Here is a 19618-nt window from a genome sequence, read left to right as displayed (position 1 = left end):
AGCATGGGAGCTTGCCAACAGCAATTATTTCAAACCCGCGGCTCTTGGGTCTGGCTCAAGGGCAGTGCTTGTCCCCGACCGTGCTCCCAGCACCCCACACTTCTTCCACTTTGCTTTTTGTTGGAAACTCATCCTAACTTTGAGCATTCCTGAAACGAAAGGTTGAGTGCTCTCTTTTAGCAAGGATTGCTGTTCAGGGACAGAACAGGACAAGACCAAATGGAGAGGGTCAACCTCGGCTTGCTCCCTTCTCTGCCATCAGCTCCAAGAAAAGCTCTTTTCATTTAATTTTATGTTTTGACTCTGCGGTCAGAGCTGTGAGTTTGGACACAGACAGGAGATGCTTTGCTGAAGTCATTCTATACAGAATTGAGCGGAAAGGACATGTAAGTGGCAGTTCAAGCAAGGAACACTGTGGTGCTCTTGCTTTGCTGCTTTCCCAGGGAGCGGGGTGGTGGGACACGGGATCGGTTCCTCCCTCAGACGCAAGAGCTACCTGGGGGAGAAGTAACGGCCTGGAAAAGGATTCCAGGAAAGCCTCACTACCCTGGGTGGGAGGCAACACGCACACCACTTCCTTCTGCACTGTTTGTTTGGAGGAGTTAAACAAAAAAAGAAAAGTCAACATACCAGTATGTGTCTGCCTGTGTGTCTCCAGGGCATCTTCTTTTGAGAACTGTGCACCGCACTGATCACAGACAAACGCTTTGGCACCCGCTAGAAAGACAAAGGAGAAAACGAGCATTACTCAGATGGCAAGCACAGCAGAGGGCTGCAGATCAACCAGCAGAAACTGAGGCTGGGAGAATCACCATGGCAAAAGGTATTGCAGAGCCCTGCTGACTCTGCCAGCACCATCCTGCCACCGCAGCTCCCCACCACTGGGCTCTGGGCAGGCACAGCCGAGCATCCCCTGCACTGAAGCCATTCACGGGGACACGGCTGGCGTAAGCCATGCTGGCTGGAGTAGGTCAGCAGCAAATATCCAAAATCAAAACTCTGTCACACCAGCATCCAATAAGAGGATTTATCCACTCCTGTAGAGAAAATACAATTCTCACAGAACCAATACAAGCGGGCAGCATGAAAGTGATATGAAGAACGCTCCTCTAGGAACGCATGTATTTTTAAAGCCATTCACTTCATAAAACACAGAATCTGTTCAATAGAGGGACTTAATATTTTATAGCCCACACATGGCAGCAAAAAGTAGCTGCTCTTCTCAGTCCCATTGTTCTGCTAGTTCCAAATAACAGCGTAACACACAAATATACTATTGATGTTGCACTGCACTTTCATTTTAAGTAGTTGCTTGCCAAGAAGAAATTAAATATTTGTTTTCAAAAAATCATTAAACATCAATGAGTTTCATTAGAGTTGTAACTGATCTAATTTTAATCGGTTTCCTGCCCCTTCCTATTGTAGCAGTTGTTACCAGTATCAGAGGATGAGAGGAAAGAGACGGCAGAACCATCTGATAAGAAACGTGGCAGAAACAACACAATTTAGTGAGAAGCACAGATACTTCTTTGACTGAGAGAGAGATGTGGTATTCAGGGGAATTCTTAGAAAATCACTATCAACATGTGCCGCGTGTGGCGGGTCAGAGGCGCTAGTTAGAACAAGGAAAAAAAACAGGATGTCTAACAGCAGATAAGTAACTTCCAGATAAAACTAGATTAACAATGCGTACTATCTCCAGCACATACGCTGCCAGGACAAAACTGTGAGAGCATTTGTTAGATTTTGAAGTTTGATTCCGCTGCTGCGAGAACCTACGCGTGGACTAGAGGAGCAGCCTTCGAGGTGGCAGGAAGGGGAAGAAGCGGAGAGCAGTGCCCCAGGTCCCCGCTGAGCCCTGCGGCCATGCCCAGAGCTCCGGCCCCACGGCCCCTCAACATCATGGCCCAGAACCGAGCCCCTGGCTCCTCCCTGCGTGCGGATGTGCAGTTGTGAAACAAAAGGAGACACGGAGAGAGACGGAGGTATCACGAGATCCATTAACAAGAGAATTCCTTCGCCTTTAAATTGTCTTAGTAACGGCTGGCTCACAGGCAGAAATATTTGGCAGCAGTGAAATTAAAAGTGATAAATTTTCTCGCCAAGCTTTGATCGATAATAGAGGTCTCATCTGTTAATCAATAAGACAGTCTGCCTGTTTACTGTGCATATGTTGTTCTCTGCTGCCTTCACTATGATGTCAAGTTTGCATTCAAAACAACTCAAGTGTGCATAAACCACATGGCTGTTCGCAAAAAAATAAATAAGGTGCATTTCGGTGACAGAACGGGGCGACCGCGGCCCCGCTCCCACGTGCTGGGGCACGCGTGCTGAACGGGCACCTGCACCCCACTGAGGGGACCCCGATGCCAGCTGCCCCCTCCCTTCGCCAAAGGACGGCTTTAATAACGAGCAGGGCTCTATTACCAGCATAATTGGAGAGGTCACTGCTGCTTGGGAGCCATCACCAGCCGTCATTCCAGAGCCTGCTCAGGATGTTTTGTTCCTGGATCAGTGACCCATAAGGCCAGCGGGACCCTGCAATGCTTTTGTTTTTTAATTTCATTTTTCCTCGGAATTGTGTGCTGTGTGCTACTCCCAGGGCTGCACGCCTGGAAGGAAGCTTGGGACCGGTGCTCCCATGTCCTCCCCAGCCAAACTGTGTGTGGGGATGAGGATGCGGCGCCCCTGGGACGCAGCAGCCTGGTCGCTGACCGAGTGTCCCGCCCTGAAATCCACACTGGTAAACGATGGGGACTCAGAAGCACACAGAAAAGTTTCAAATACTCATTGCTGAGCCCATGACCGCAGCCCCCACCTGCCCCAAGCTGGGAGCACCGCCTGGCCCACCTGCAGATGCCCACAGCCTGGCCGATGGGGTGGCCGAGCACCCCACGAGGCTACGTGCACACAGCAGGAAGGGGAGGCTGGGCAGCGCCCACCCCAGCGGCAGTCATACCGCCGGGACCACGGCCGGGGGGGGCTCTGCATGCGGGGCAGCCTGCGCGGACACCCACGGGACCCCGATCAATAGGGCCGCAGCCGCCTGCCCCTCCCCGGCAGCCTCCCGGCACAGATGATGTACAGCAGGCAGTTGCCAAGGCAATGACTCTCCATCGCCACTTTAAGCTCTCCGAGACCCACTGCTGTGAAGCATAATCCATAAGGTTACATCAACCTGATGCAGCAACAAGTTTTCCCCATGTAGAGCAGCTGAACCAGCCGCAGGTGCACCGGCACCGATCCTGCTGCGACGCGCCCCGCAGGGCACCAGGGCCGGGGGTGTGCTGAGCGGGGTTTTGGCTTTGCCATAGCCTCCCCACGTAGGGCTGGGTCATCGTGGGCACTGCTCCTGCTGCGGCAGAGCCACGGTGGGGACAGCCCAGAGCAGGGTCCGGTCCCCAGCTCCAGGGTGATGCTGCTGGTGCGGGGACACCGGCCCCATGCAGACACAAAGCTGGGCAGGGGGGTCCTGGGCTGGCTGCTTGTGCAGGTGGGGGCGAGCTGGGGAGGTGCCCGGAGCGCCAAAACAGCCCTAAGAGATGCGAAGCAACGAGCCACGAGGCGCTTGCCAGCAGCTGACCGGGGGGTGGGGTGGGCAGGGGGACAGAAAAATTCCTTGAGATTTTAAAATAAACAGGGTGAATGTTCTGATGAGATATGCATGCTTGGTTACATAAGGAAGTACAGAGTGTACCAAAACAGCATACCCAAAAAAAGCATAAGCTGTCAGAACAATAAGTACAGACACGGGGCATTTTACAACAGGCTATGCTGTACAGTTTTATTTACAGTACCTCTTATCAGTCAGGGAACAGCACGCTGCCTGCCAATTTCCAAAGGCCAGGACTGTGTGTTCTTTCACTCAAGTAGATGTGTACTCCAGGCAGGGAATTTTTTTTAATCAACAAAACAAAAACTGATCCTGAGCCAGAATTCCTGTAATGTACACACGCTCAGAGGAGAGGAGGAGGATAGAGTACGGCGATTGAATATGTAAATAGTTCAAGGTTAATTTTACTATGTGAGTCACCAGGAAAAATGTCATCCAACATCTGAGCTTATTATAACAGTGCTTAGAAAAAACAGTTAGATGTTTGTTAGAGGGAGCATGACATATTTGAAAGCAGTACATCAAGAGGCTGTGTCAGGGCTTTTTTTTTGTTATTGTTGTTGGCTTTTTTCTCCCTCTCCTCCCCCTTCCCCCCCTTTTTTTAATAACACCCATAGAAACTATTAGTCTATTAAAATGCAAACAGAAGTTTTGGGAGAGTATTTTTAGCAAGTGGCTTGTATTGCCTACAGTACATAGATATCTTCAGATGATCTTCCCAACAGGATGGGACTTAACGTGCTGCCAAGTATCAGCTGTGTTTCGGAGCATGCCTTGTAATTGGCACACAAGTCTCCGCCGTACATTTATATCTGTACGAGCAAATTTATAGCTCCTGCCTAATAAAGGTCTTTGCAGCAAAAGGCTGGCGTAAACACACGAGGAACAGCTCACTCACCACTGCACGGCTCGGCACGGAGCAGGGAAGTGGCCAAAAGGCACTTTTTGAGCTTTTTCGGCCCTTCTTGTCCTCACTGGACAGGTTTTTCCTCCCTGTAGGGCTAAGCCTGCTTGTGCCGTGACATGGGGATGAATGATGCTTACTTTAATGACACAGCATGAATGATGCGCTCAGCTTCTCAGAAATTAGATCCCTGAAACAGCAACCTCAAGAGGGCCTTGCCAGCCCCCTCTCCCCACCAGGGTGGATGCGGTGCCCAGGGCTTGCAAGCCCAGGCTGGGGCTGTTCCCCCAGCTCAGGGTTCTGCCCCACATCCATCACCCACCAGCCAGCCACAGATGCCATGTATGCAGCGCTGCTGTTCGATCCCTTTTTCTGCAGCTTTTTCCCCAAAAAGCCCCAGGCTGCAGGTCTACCCAAGCACCAGAACCAGGCGGCATGCCCCGGCCGCGCTGAGCCCGTGGGCACCCTACCTGCTGTGCCAAGGGCACACAGAAGCCACCGACCCCAGCCCTCGCTATTTTTAATCAATTTAAAAGAAAGAATAGCTTCTTTCAGACTCCCCTGGGCATTTACCCTGAGAAACGTGGAGACAATTGATCAACTGCCAGCTGTCTGGCTCAACTTTTCCTGTGGAATACAGCAGACTACAAGCCTTAGTGCCGGGCTGCATCTCCTGTGCCTCAAAGGCTGGTCCTGGTGAGGCAATGCCCCAGGATGGCTCTAACCTGTCAGGAAAAGGCTCGGTGGACCTGAAAACAGAGCTATTCTATTTTTAGTCACTATCAACCCTCATAATACTTCCCAACGCCCATTCAGTTTAATTACTTTATTGAGGACAAGAAGTAGGCTCTCCAGTTTTAACGCCTGTGATGTTAGGAAGTAGTAAAATGTTCTAACTGGTTAAAAATGACACTCGTCCGCTTGCCTTTGGTGTTCCCAAGACCATAATTGTGGCCCGGGCAGCAGGTCTGAAGCTGCTGGGCCGCTCCGAAGCTTTGATTTCCCCCTCCTGTACCGTAATTGAGGTGTTGCATTACAACAAGTGCAGCGGTTACGTTTCCAGAGTCAGGGAAAAACAAACAGACAGGGACAGACCGGTCTCCCCGCCGCAGCCATCCCTCGCCCCGTCCTCCCACCGGCCGCCTCGTGCCACGGTGTGGGTCGTGCAAGTGGCCGGGGCCGCGGGTGCCCCGTTCCCACCCCGCTCTCCGGCACAATCCCCCCACCTCCGAGAGCCCCCAGCAAGCCCTTGCTAGGTGTTCAGCTACCTACGCAAACCTGCCTCTTCTCCGACAGCAGACAAGCCATGCCTCATTAACCTTCCAAACTAATTTTACAATTTACTAAACCACTGTTTTCCTGTGCCCGTTTAACCGTCCCTGACTGTGATAAACTTTTATGGGGCTGGTGGCCAAGAGAAAGACGAAAGGAGGCTGAGGCAGTGGGGAGAATGACTTCAAAAATACAAATGGCAACCCACATATTTCCAAAAAATAAAGAAGGAAAGGGAAAAAGAGGAGGAGGCGTGAATACCCTCTGAAGGAGCAGGCTGGACGGTGTGGCCAAGGGGAACGAGCTGGAGCCAGGCCCTGCGGATGCCCACAGGTGCTCAGTGCCTGTGTCATGGGGAGAGGCGGTGGGCACGGAGTCCTTGCAGGTCCTCCTTGGGGATGGGGTGGGCGCACCAAGACACAGCATCGCCCACAGCCCCTCATTTCTGCCCAGCAGCACAACGTACTCACCCAAAAAGCACAGTGCGGCCAAAGGATGCGCACAAAGGGGCTCAACCCAAGCAAACGTATCACTGCTGTTTTGAGGTAGAAAACAGGAAAAGCAATATTTGCCTGCACTGCATCTCCAGGAGGGTCATCAGACAGGACTGGCACACTGGCACAAACCCTTAGACCCTTCCCAACTGTAACATCTGTAACACATGGTCTGAAGTGACAACCCCGCAAGTATGATACAGAATTTATTCTGGTCCCCTCCCCCAAGCACAAGGGATTAATAAAAATTTGGGATTATATATTATTAAAATGCTGTAATTGGCAAGAAGGTGGAGAGAGGGAAAAATATGGATTAAAAAAAAAGTGCCAAGTAAATTTATGCACTGTCGTCGCTTTACTACCTAATTAATTCAGTAATTTCAAAAACAATTTTATTTATGTTCCATTTACCACATCAAAAGTGCAAAGAAAAAAAAAACACAGTGATGCTAAAATAATACCTCAAGGCATCTATTTTTAATCAGTTAAAAAAAAAAAATCCAAGCCCTGGTTTCTATACAATCTCTCTTGGGCAGACCACCAACTCTAAGAGAGAGAAAACAGCCGAGCCCTCTGTGAGTGCCTTCCTGGCTGCCGAAAACAGAGCTTGTCAAAAAAAAACAAATCCATAATGGCCTGAGGCTCCTCTCCAATCTATTTTCTGCTCAGCTGGTTTTAAATGAAGTTATTATGAGTCATTAAAACACCCGCAAGCCTGTGGAAGTCAGCCAATTACAATTTTAAATTTAGCCTGTTCTCTACCCCATTCTCTTGTTTTCTTCTTTTGCCCACATAAAGCTGCTTTTTTATTATTATTATTATTATTTCCCTTCTCCCCTATTTCACTCAAGTGGAAGAGACAGTTATGAAAATCTCTAGTACTTTCCACTAAAAAAATAAAAGACATCCAAGAAGGGCCAAAAAAGATCAAGCTGCAAACCAGGCTTGGATTTAGAGAGATGCGAAAGGGTTTTCTTTTCATTCTTTTTTTTTTTTTTTGAAGTGCCATAAAAATGCAATAATTGAATATGAAAAAAAAATAAGAAAAAGGTGCAGGTTTTAAAAGGTAAAGACAGCCTTCTAAACCGAGCCTGGATATACGGATGCCAGCCCCAGCACCAGAGGACAAGCTCATCTCAGCGCTGCGTCTCCCAGCAATGCTCCACGCTACCGGGGTGCGGGTGCAGCCCACGGGGGCGATGCTGCCGCCTGTCCCCTCCGCCCGGCGGTGCTGGCCCCCACCAGCAGCCCCCCCATCGGCCTCCTCCGACCATGGCCTTGCTGGCCGCACCTGCCCCCTCCCTCGCTGCCTGGGACAGAGCAGCCCTCCCCTGGGGAGGCTGCTGGCGGCACCGCGCCGCTTCACACTGCGGACCCAACGGGGGAAATAGTAGGCAGCAGTGCACCGGGAAGGTTTATCCCCAGGATAAAACCCGAGTATTTTCCATGTATTTTTCCAGCTAGCCAGCAAAGAGCAACAAAAGGTGCCCAAACACACCCAGAGGTGCTCTGGCAGGATGCTCAGCCACCACGGCGCTTCCTTCGCAGATGCCTCCGAGCTGCAGGGCAGTGCTCTCCTTCCCAAAGAGATGCTCAGCAGAAACCTTGCCAAAAACCAAAGTGTGGCCGCAAAGGGACGAACCAAAGCCGAACTCTGGGGTTTCTCATTTTGGCACCAAAGCCTTTGGCTTCAGGGGCTGGAGGAGAGGTGGCAGGAGTTGCACCATGTCCACATTGGGCAGGACGGGGTGAAGGCTGTCCTCCACCAGGGGACTTTGCCCGAGCGCTGCTGCGCCACATCGCTGACCAAGCCAGCTGCCCGTGGTGGGTGAAGGACGCCCATGGCCACCCGCACCCTGCTGCCCCCGCACTGCCCAACGCCACCAGTGGCTGGCCCCAGTGGGAAGGTTCCCTGGCAGCATCTCCCTTGCACGCCTCCCAGAAGCGGAGGGGGAGCTGGGGCATGGAGGAAGGGCTGCACGAGAGGTGGGGAGAGTTGCCACCAACGTCATCACCCAAACTTCATTAGCCAGCTCCGCAAATTCAAATGCTGCTCGGGGACAAGGGGAGAAGGAAGGGGGAGAAAGGGATATTTTCAGGTTAAAAAAAAAAATAATAATTTCAGCTTAGCAACAATAAAGAAAGGTTATTACATAATTTCCACTTTTTCTCCACCCTTAATGTTCTATCTGACAGCCTCCACTCAGAGGGGAAAAAATGACAAATCCAATCCAAAATTCAACAGCCTGTGTTCTGTTCAGAAAGCACACAGTGTACTATACAGCCCATAAAACTCCAAACAGCCTCCAGACACTTCTGCAATCGTCCTCCATCAAAACACTTTGTCTTGCATACAAAAATAAGATACAGTGCTGAACGGAATACGAAATCAGCCCATTACAGTACAGGGAGGCTGCTACTTAGCAACAAGGGGGCTTTAAAGCCGCGATGCTCTACAGGAAACAAAATCTGTCAAGCCTGTTGGGCAAATGATAAACATTAGCAGTATTAAAAAACACAAAAGCCATGTAAATGGATCGTGCGCGGCGCAGGGAGGGATGGGCAGGCGCAGTCTTGGGGCAGGGGGCTGCTCGCCAGCTCGCCCCCAGCCTGTGGGGAGAGGTCTCAGCCTGTCCTCCCTGCAGAGAGGGGCTGGGGGGGGGCTCCATCCCCGTGACCTCCAGTGAACTTTCATAACTTTCCCATCTAGCATGCACAACAAGAAACCTGGAAGCAAACGGGCTGCACTGCGATGATCACATATATTTAGTGGTATTAATGTAGACAGATGTGTGTAAGATTTATTTGCTACAGAGAGCACTATGGTGTAATGGGTCCTGGCATCGCTCTCTGCATAATGCTTAGCAGAACACCTTAAATAACAAAGAGCAGCCAAAAGTGGGGAGAGAGGAGAAGCAGTGACGGGTGAAAAATAAATATATTTTATCAGGTAAGGGGGGGGAAAATAAGCTGGCTCTGAATCAGCAGCCGGGTCTAGGAAGTGAGCCAAAACAGGAGCTAAAAAGCAAACCATATTCTTCTGGTCTCAGCTTAGACTCTTGAGGCAGAAAGGATTGGGGGGGGTGGGGGGGAATGTATTTTTCATCAGCCAGTGTATAATTTATAAACAGCATTAAACAGTTTTTGTTTTCTTTCTTCCTCTCTCCTGTGTGTGCGGGTTGGCCGGCAGTCAAGCCTGCATTAATTTCTGCTGTGGGTACAGTGTGTTCTTGGATGCACATCTGCGGATGATCATAAACGCAGGAATGCTGGCAGAACATCCAGACCTGCCGGCAGGCCGCTGACATCACTCGGGGACCAAGCGCGGGACGGCAGCCAGGGGGGGGCGGGAAAAATCCCCAAAGAGGCTCAGCGCTTCCCTTTCTGCTCCCTCTTACATCCAACACCGGCGAACAATACCCGCGGCCGTGGGGAGGGAGGAGCGAGGCACCGCGATGAACTATCTCCTCCATCTCTGATAAAACATCCTCGGTGCTTCATCGGGAGATAACCACCAAATGCAGAGGGGAAGGAAAGTTTATGTTCATTGCAGAGATACGCAGCGGGCGAACTAGCCGCAGTGCCAGATCCTGGCAGAAGGAAGCCCATCCTCCGACAGGCTGGGGCACACACCTCGCTCCCAGCCAGGTGCCCCGCTGCTTCCTCGCCCCGGACCACCGCTCCCTGAGCACCTGGCATCCTGCTCCTAGATGCGTGCTCTGTGGGGATGGGTCCACATCCTGCTCCCAGCACCTCGCACCAAGGTGGGCAGCACTGCATCAGCCTTGTGGCTGCTCCTCCATTACCCCGTAGCTCTCAGGAAACGCAAGGGCACATCCTTGACCTTGGCCATGCCACCAGATGCAGCCCAGCTGGGTCAACGAGGCACAAAGGCAGGGGCACGCTTCCCGAGGTGGGCATTTTGTGAAGGCACCGTCCCTTCGCCAGCCCACCTCGTCACTGGTGTGCCCAGTACTTTTGCTCCTTGGCGGCGAGGCTCCAGGTTGTCACCCACGCCAGGCTGCCAAAGTTTGCACAATGCTCGAGCATTTCGAAAGCTGCGCGTAAGCTGGGCAGGCGGCTCCAGGGCAGCGTCAGGGGGCACCTCGGTTTGCTGCAGAAGGGCACGCTGCTGCCCACACACTGCACCTCTCCAGCACGCATGGCCTTGCCCAGATTTGTCCCCATTTTGTCTGGAGAAGGGAAAGGCCATGGCATCCATCTCCAAGGCACAGATTCCTGACCAGAAGTACAGGCAAAGCAAGCAGGAGGAAAGGAGTAAATTCCCCAAGCTGGGATTTTCTCATCTCACTTTCCCTGACAATGAATTTTTCTAGGAAAGGAAGCTCTCTGTCATTCTTCTAATGTAATCTTTAAAGTTTTTGCAAGCACATCTCAGTTAGGAGTGGGCAGCGTTAATGTAGCTGCACCACACATACACCAATACTTTGCACTTCATTAAGGGTAAGCCTATACTGAAATGTAAACATTTGGCGGAGTATTTATCATGCACCTGAAAGCTGCTGAGATAACACTGCTGAATAACCTCAGTGCTACACCAAGCACCACGAAACACCCATTGGGCTAGCTTGGACATTTGTAAGGATTATAATTACTAGCTCCACCTGTATAATATTCACTTATTTCCCCATCACTTTTTTGGCAGGTTGTATTTAGAAAGAAGCAAAGTGGTCAATAGTCATGAGGAAAAAACATGCAAGTCCCTGTTTGGGTTCTTTCAGTTTTGCCTTCTTGTGTTGGAGCATTTCAGCTTGTGAAGAAGGTCATCGCTTCTCCAGTCCCACTCGAGGAAGAGTTTGTTCAGAAAGCAAAAATCAGAGAACTGGGATGACCGAGCACCGCTCCTGAAGGCAGCCACCCCTGCAGCAGGACGCACAGGCAGGACCTGTGCACCCCCTGCCCCCTGCCCTGCCTCAGAGGGGCGACGGGGACCTGCTCCCTAATTGGTTCATTAGCTTAAGTACACCTTTTATCATCAGGTATCACTCATAAACACTTGGTTAGTTAAGTTTTAAATGCAAACTGCAATTAAATTCAACGTTTACTACCTTCGGCATTTAAGGCCTTTGGAGGGGGGAGCAGGGGGGCGAGGGGGCCACAACCCATCCCGGTGCGCCGATCTCCTGCAGGATAAACTCCTAATTAAATCATCAGTTTGCACACGAGGCAAACGGACTTGAGATCGCGGCGTCGGCATGCCGGGCGCTGAAAACAAGCCTTGGCGCTGCCGACCCTGCACAGCCTCGCTTCATCCCGGCTGGGGGGAGGCGAGGGGAGAGGTGCAAAGGTCTCATGCTTTAATAAATAACAGCGCTGGAATCCGCCGTGGCTGTTTTCGAGTGCTGGGAGAGCTCACCCTGGCCCCCCCACCCCGCCCTTGCCAGATTAGAGAAAAAATTAATCCTGCGCGATGACAAACTTGGCTCGGCGTGCACTGTACATACTGTACCCACAAGGCTGGCGGCCGGCCAGGGACGGGCTGCGAGCCAAAGCGACAGTAACAAACACAAGCCGCGCACGCCAGAGCCACGGGGAGGAGGGGGACGCCCGCTCCGCGCCCGGCACCACGAGGCTCCGGACCCGCCAGCACCCCTGTTCCTGGGACTGGAGCTCGCCCTGTGGGCTTGGCCCCCAAAAAGCAGCGAGGCAGCCCCAGACGGTGGGCAGTGTGCTTCCCCGTGAGGCAATGAGATGAGCCCCCATACTGCCACGCACGGTGGGATTTTGCTTAAAGAAGCTGGGTTGCAGGAACCAGCATCCCTGAGGAGCCACCCTGCCAGCACGACTTTAGCTGTGGGATTGGCTGCCCTCGGTGATTGCCCCTTCAACAGGGGACCAGGATCCCCCCCACATTTCAACAAACAGGTCTAGTGGTTGCCTATGGTGTTTTTTTTTTTTTTTTTTCTCTTTAATTAAAAAAAAACTAGCTGTACATGGGGCTGCATGACCAAGAGGAACGTCAGGCTAAATTGACTTGCAGAACACAAGCCTCCTCACTAGCACAGCATTCCAACCTTCCTGTATCTATTTAATTAAAGGGCCTGCATAATTTGAACCCGATAGTTAGATTCATTAGACAAAGAATACCTAATTCTGCAATGGTTTTGCTAATGAAACCGTGCTGGGCGCCTGCATGCAAGGAGCATGGTGCTGGGACGCACGTGCTGAGCAGCGCGCAGGAGCCAAGGCGCAGGCACTGCCCGCAGCGCAGGACCTCTGGCAGCGGCACAGAGCAACAAGCGGTACATGAAGTTTGTTATTCCAAGCTGCCTAGCCTGGAAAATATTTCCCCAATTAAAGAACTGAAAACAAACTTTAAAAACAAAGTAAAAAAAAAATAAAAATACACCTCAAGTTATGGGCACCGGACTACAAGTTTCCAATTTGCTGCTCTGAAGAGGATGAAGCCTCCTCCAGATGAGATGCGCAAGCCGGGGGGCTGCGGCACATTTGGGTGGGCACAGGTGGGCACTCTCTGTGCCTCCCCCCGCCCCCAGCACCCCAATCCCAACCCACCTGAGTGCGCCAGTAAGTGCATTCGCAGCCGCAAGCTGTCCAGAAACCGCTTCCCGCACAACTCGCATCCGTACGTCTTCATACCGCTGTGCAGCTTCCTAGGGGAAAACAGACGGGTTAGTCCTCGTGTGTGCGGGAGGAGGGGAGGGCACAAGGGGGGAAGTTTACTCCAAATGTTAACACCAAGAACCTCCTGAATATTTCATGAAATCTACACGTTATCTGTGAATTTTCTTGATAGCTTGCTGGGAACACAGACCGCAGGAGCGTGTGCCTGGCGTGGCGGGGGGGCTGCGGGGAGGCCAGCACGCTGGGGGCGTCCCACTGGGGTCCCCACAGCATCAGCACCGGGTGCTGGCCTCCAGGATGGGAACAAAGCCCCTGGCCTCCATCCCCAGGCCTGAGCCCCGCTGCGTGCGGGTGGACATGCAGGGTGCTGAGGGCAGGAGCCCGGCAGAAGTCGGTTCAAGTTTACAAAGTGCTTTAGGAAAGGTCCTGATGGGAGCTCCTGTTTGAGTTTCCAGGACTGATCAGGCGAGCTGCTCCTCGTTAGTATTTCTCATCATTATTACAGGTGGATTCTTTTAATAAATTCAATAAATCTGAAATTATCATAGCGTATACTTTATTACTTTGATCTACTGAGAGAAATTAAAATGAACTATTAGAATATATTCAAGAAGGGCAAGTTTACTGCTAACATACTAAAAGACCCCAAACCATGAAGCCAGACATAGCTCAGTACCAAGAGCTGGAGTCTGCTCAAAGGTGCTAACCCAGCCTCCGACGTGGCAGGGGCTGCTGCAGGTGAAGTTGCATTTCTCCATTTCTGTTCACTCAACTAATTCAGCCTCCAACTTGGTCATTCCAAGAAAGAAACCAACAGGGAGCTGAAAGCCCAGGCAAGCTTTTTGTTGTTGTTGCTTTTTTTCCCCTCTCCAGCATAAAAATCACTGCCGCAGAAGATACCTATGAGCACTGCGTGGCCATGGGATACACACTGATGAGGAATCAGCGTATTCGTTAGTCATTCTTGGTGTTGACACTAAACATTTTTCAGTGAACTTCTTACTATGCATCAAGCCCTTTATAAAATTGGAGCTTTACTCCAAAAACATTCCTAGAGGTTGTTTGTATGCATTTTTAATTAAATCCCAACTTCTATCCAAATTCAGCCTGACACAAATCACAAGTGAACAATTAATCATCAGCTAGTGAACAGGAAACATGCCTCTCACCATTTCCTGGCACCGCAGCATATAAAATAAAATCTGCTTAGGCTGAATTGCACAACTGCGTGTCTAAAAGGGCCGCGGCGAATCGCATGTCCCAGATCACACAACGGCGCACATGGTTCAGGCGTCGTGCTGGTGTCTCTGTCAAGACACAGACAGAGGAGACGCTGGAGCAGCGATAGCTTCATTCTGCCCAGGACTGAGCCTGCCCTCCTGCGCCCACTCTCGGGCACCCAAGGGTGCTGGGTGTCACTCCCACGCAGCACAGCAGAGCCGTGGATGGGGTGCCCACTGCAGCCCCCCTCGGGCACTTTGGGGTTCCCCCTCCACTCCCCCTGCAGCTCCGGGCACACGAATTGAGGGCAGCGGATGCTGCTTGGCCACAGGAGCCAGAACCCGCGCTGCTTTGCTTTCTTTGCTGTGAAGACCTTTATTCTCCTTTTGGGTAGCAAACAACCCGCAGCAAATTGGAGCACTCCATCAAACGAAACAACACGAAACAGGCGGTGTTTGCACGGAGCTGGACAGAAGCACTGTCCGTGTCAGACTGCAACGAACAAACAAACAGGATCAACCACGTTCCTGGGGCCATTGCTGAAATCCCGGTGCGATGCCAGTGCCCAGCACAGTGCCTGCAGTAGCCCTGCAAGTGCTGCTGGCCAGGAGAAGCCGTCCTGTCCCGGCTGTCCTGTCCCAGCCATCCTGTCCCGTCCCAGCCCCGCTCCCCAGGCACCTGCCCGTGCCACCCCGCAGCATCCCATTGCTCAATGCAGCAGCAGTCGCAGGTCCAAGCACATGGGGAAATGCCACGCAGAGCCTGTTGAGTTAATGATTTCAGCTGCTGATAAATATATGCTTTTACAAACCAACCAGCTCTGCAACTGACAGAAGCATTAAAAAAAAAAAAAAGGCAAAGAAAAGAATAAAAAAAGAAATCCCCAAGTAACTAACGTTTCCAGCCAAGCTTACTGACTTTTGCCGAAGAGACACACCTCATTTAACATGAACTCTTCATACTGATGGCAGGGAAGAGTTTGCGATAGCAGAAGCATGTGAGAAGTTTCAAAACCAGATTCTGTAAACAGAGAAGCATTTGTATGTGTTTAAGAAGTAACACACCAAATAGCTACATGCCTACCTCTGATCAGATCCACCATTTACCATCACTTTGCAATAAGACAAGTATATTTTTATTGTGTTGTTGCCAAAGACAAAACAGAAATGGTCTTGTGCAAGCCAAGACACTGAGTCGTGAAGGCAACCCCGCTCTGGTGCTCAGCCCTGAGCAGCACCTGCTCTGCACAGCCAAGAAAGAGGCAGCTTTGCCTTTACCTGCGTGCTGAGAGTATGCTCGTGCACTGAGCTCATTTCACTCGCAGCCAAAGATGTTTATGAAAGATTTGGGATGGAATTTTTCCCCCTCCTTTTTGCTTGCTCAAAGAACTCAATCATTTCATTTGCACAAAGAATGAAACTCCTTTGCACTTCTCAATGCAAAATGATTGCATCTAAATATTTGTCAACATTACAGATGCTTAATCTGTTAAGTTATTTAATTTCTTTTGGTCGTCTTAAAGTGCCACTCTTAGCACATTTTTTTTTTTTTCATATCAAATTAGGACAATTTCATTAATTCAGCTCACAAATTAATGAAAATCATGTGACTAAACACTCCAGACAGAGACCTGAAAAGGGCTTCCCTTGCTTGCACCAGGAAAGAAAGCTGCCTGCCCAGGACTTGTTTCAAGACACTGCAGCAGAGTGATGCACTCTGCAAAAAGTCATCTACCATCACAGACGAATCCTTCAGGTAAGGTGCAAAGCAGTCAGCCCCATGTTCTGTCCTGTAAATAAGCTTTGTAAGATGTTAAACTGAACCATTTGAAATACTAGGCTGCATAAAGAAACCCTGTCAAGTTCTGCACTGAGCAAACAGGGAGAAAAAGAAGATGCAAAAAACAAAAGAGCAAGTTTATTTAAACTCTCAACTTTGCTGTATAATATAATTATTAATCAAGCTTGTCCTGAATTCACTGTGTCATAGCAGAGGATTAAGAGTCATGCACGAATTCAGGCCAAGGCGGTTTAGAATCCAAAGGATTTATCTTCCTTGCAAAAATAAATAAAACACAAGCCTCCTGACAGATTTCTACTGCCAAGAAGTCAGCTAAATAAGTGACAATCTTCTACTTTTGCATTTTTAATTATGGACATGCCTGTCACACTTCTGTAGCTCAGGATGAGCTGAGTTCTGCACCTAAAGCAAGGTTTAAACCACTTAGTCAGGAAGAGCACAGCATCTTCACCAAAATTACAGCACTCGCCTCTTGGAGGCTAGAACGCATTTTCAGTGAATTAAAATGTAATTGGTTAATTAGTTCAAGTAAAACTTTTTTTTTAAGTGAGTGTTAAGAAATGCATTGCTCTGGTTTTGAATTATTATTATTTTTTTTTGTCAAGCAATCCTGAGAATAAAAACACTCATCTTTGAAAATAAAATATTATATCTAATTACACTGACTGCATTCAAGCATTTTCTTTTGAGGAGGTAATGGCCCTTTTCTGCTGTGGATCCTCCTCCTCTGGATGTTTTGCTACAAGCAAAGACAAACTGCACCTGGCAGCGATGAATCCACACGGGGCCAGACCTGCCACCGGGCTGTCCCCTCTGCCACCAGCTCTGCTGGTGCTCAGTGTCTGCAGGGGCAACACCGCCGTGGAGGCAAGGAGGATGTTTTCTGTTGAATGCTGCGGGAGAACTGCTTATCTTCAAGGCACACAAAAGAGGAAAAAAAAATCTTTTTGTTTTTTGGCCAACAATAATATTTCCTTCTTGTTTTCTGGAAGGAGCATCAAGATCGGAGGAGCTGAGCGTGCGCTGAGCTGAAGTGGAGTTGGGCAGGAGGAGCGCTCCGGAGGCACTGCGCTCAGCACAGAGTCTGGAGGTGGGGGACGTGGGACAAGCAGGAAAGGGGTGTCAGGACAGCAGAGCTGCTCACGTGCCCAAGGTCCTGCCCGGAGAGAGCAGGATCTCCCCGGGGCATCACTTTACTTTGCCCCTGTGAAGGTGCCAAGAGGCTTCACGTGGGTGTTCCCCGCCGCAGGGGGGTGGGCAGCTTCCTTCCCTGCCTCACGTGCCCTACAAAAATCACCACCTCACCCCGGCTCCATTATGAATCCCTATCAGTCAGCTGAACACAGCTCACCTTTAAACCACGAGGCAGGGATCTGTTCTCACCCATGTAACCATGGGACGGCGCCTGATGCCAACCATGGTCCTCGAAAAGGGCTCGCAGATAAAACTTCCCTTCTACCTCCTCCAGCGAAAGGACAGAAATGGGGAAAAACACCAGAGCAGGGTGCCACAGACAACAAAAGAGCCTATTAATCTCACGGGTGCCATGGCTCCTAGAAATCTGCATCTGCCATCAAACTTTGGCATTGGTATTTCCAGTAGTTACATAACCTGCTTATTGTTTTACAGTGCTCAAGTTCTCACCGAGTAATTTATTTTCGATATCTCTATCAACAAATTTCAGCAGGAACAAAAGTTTTTCATTTGGCGTCTGCTTATAGGACGATCTTATCACTCACAATCTTATACAGTCTCTTTCAACAAGGTCTTAAAGCGCTTTATCTGCTAGGTTCCTGGTAGCAAAATATGATTGAAATGTTCTATTTATGTTCACTGGATTAAGGAGATGTTGCAAAACTGCACAAAACCTGGCAGATGTAAGCAAGGTATTACAGCTGCTCAGGCTGTTAAGATCTGAGGGGAAAGATCAATATGTGTTTGTGCAGTTTTACTAAAGTTGTGCCTTTAAAGAGGGAGGAAAAAAAGTACGTTAAAGTACATCGCTTCTCAGCAATGTTGCCCAGATTCAAGTACAAAAAGATAAAACCACACTTTCTCATTGATGCTGAAATTATATTCCATATATTTCCAAGCATATTAACCAAGAGGATGTTCATGGGATTGAAAGCACTGACAATCGGAAAAGTGCCTTTTCTTTTTTCTTTTAATGGAAGAAGACCCACGTGGTTGGAGGACACAGCACCTCCAGCCAAAGGCAAGCTCGTGCTGCAGCATTCAGTGAGCCCACCCTGACTACTCAGGCTGCTGTGGGGAAACGAGCTCATTACCGAACACCTGCCCTTGGAGGGGAATATTTCAAAGCTTTTTTTTTTCTTTTTTAAGAAAAAAAATATAATTTTCCTCTTAAGCTACTGCTAGACAAATTGCTGGATGCACACGTCAGTATGAAGCCAGCTGCAGCTTCCAGGTCGCACGATGCTGCTCGTGGATGCGCTGGCACCTGGCACGAGCTCTCCGTGTGCTGCCCCAGCTGGGTGCAAGGGAGCAGAAAGGAGCTTGCAGGAGGCAGAGCGGGCTGGACCGGGCTTCCCTGGCGTGCAGCCGCGTGCCGAGGGGCAGCGAGACCCCTGCCCGAGCGAGCACCAGGGAGCACGGACAAACAAAAGCCGGGATGCAGGCAGGCCTCTCGCAAGCTGTAGGCAATTAAAAAGGCCTGTAAATGCCCCGCAAAAAGCACTTCAAAGGGACAGTAATTCCAGGCTCAGCCAGTTGAGACCGCGCAGTGTAAAAATTATGAGTTTTCCCGACGGGGTGCTTTGTGTGAAAAGGCCAGGGCTGGTGGCAAGCGCCTCTGCCCGCTCCGAGGGGCCGCGGGGACGGTGGCACAGCCCGGGTGCAGGGGCACCTCGTGGTGCATCCCCCCACGGTTCCCGTCCTGCCATGACAGCAGCGATCCTGGGGGAGAGGCCGGCATCGGGAACGATGCTCCCACACCTCTGAGCTGCTCCCAGAGATCCGCTGGGGGGATGTCGCCACCGGGCCCCAGCCCTGCCGTGTGCCAGGCACGCAGCACAGGCCTGCTCTCCTGCTGACCGCGCACCCCAGGGTGCTGAGGGGCGTAGAAAACACCACCAGCGGCAAGAGGCCTTTTGCCGTTTTTATTTAATGAGTTTCCCTTCCCTGCATCCCCCCCCCCCCCCCCCAAGAGGAGCAGAAAAGATGCCCCCCTCCCCCAGAAGCCAAACCTGGGGAAACCTCTCCCCATGCACCACGACCTCCTCCCCACCACGGCACTTCCCCTTCAGAGCAAGATGCATGGATTTTGGACATTTGATTACTTTTAAGTATATATTTTTCCCTCAAATAGACTGAATACAATGGTTAGGAAATTTGACAGAAAACTATTCTGAGCCATTTATTGCCTTAATACGCACCTTTGTCCAACAGGCAGTTTTGACAAGAGCGATAAATTCCAAATTTATGTCAACAGAGCATATGTTGAACACCTCATTTCTGAGCTAAAGCGGCATGCTGCCCCATAAATCACAGTTCTGTTTGAAATGAAAGTAGATTACAGGCCTGTGTTATTGAGCAGTTAGAGCTATAGTCATATAAATCAGAACTTTTAACTCTAGGCGATCCGTTGTGCAATTAACTAAAGGGTACTTTGTCATTTCAAGGCTTGTGCACAGACTTGGCAGGACGCACGGCTACCAGGGAAAGGCAGGGGAAAAAAAAAAAAAAAAA

At 50.4% G+C, this 19618-nt stretch overlaps 1 protein-coding gene across 4 annotated transcripts in view; it reads right to left on the bottom strand.

The window, feature by feature from the left end:
• The window catches only part of ZBTB16 (zinc finger and BTB domain containing 16), a 76850-nt gene that overhangs the window by 28634 nt on the left and 28598 nt on the right, over positions 1-19618 (bottom strand). For all 4 annotated transcript variants that reach the window (XM_035346019.1, XM_035346020.1, XM_035346017.1 and 1 more), the window contains exons 3-4: positions 12821-12918; positions 631-717 (exon numbers count right to left, since the gene is read on the bottom strand). In XM_035346019.1, coding sequence (XP_035201910.1) covers positions 631-717; positions 12821-12918 — 185 coding nt within the window. The remainder of the gene's footprint in view (positions 1-630; positions 718-12820; positions 12919-19618) is intronic.

The sequence above is a fragment of the Oxyura jamaicensis genome, chromosome 24, assembly GCF_011077185.1.
Source record: "Oxyura jamaicensis isolate SHBP4307 breed ruddy duck chromosome 24, BPBGC_Ojam_1.0, whole genome shotgun sequence".
Lineage (NCBI taxonomy): Eukaryota > Metazoa > Chordata > Aves > Anseriformes > Anatidae > Oxyura > Oxyura jamaicensis.
The sequence above is the reverse complement of the archived record's forward strand: the minus strand, read 5'-3'. Positions and strand labels throughout refer to the sequence as shown.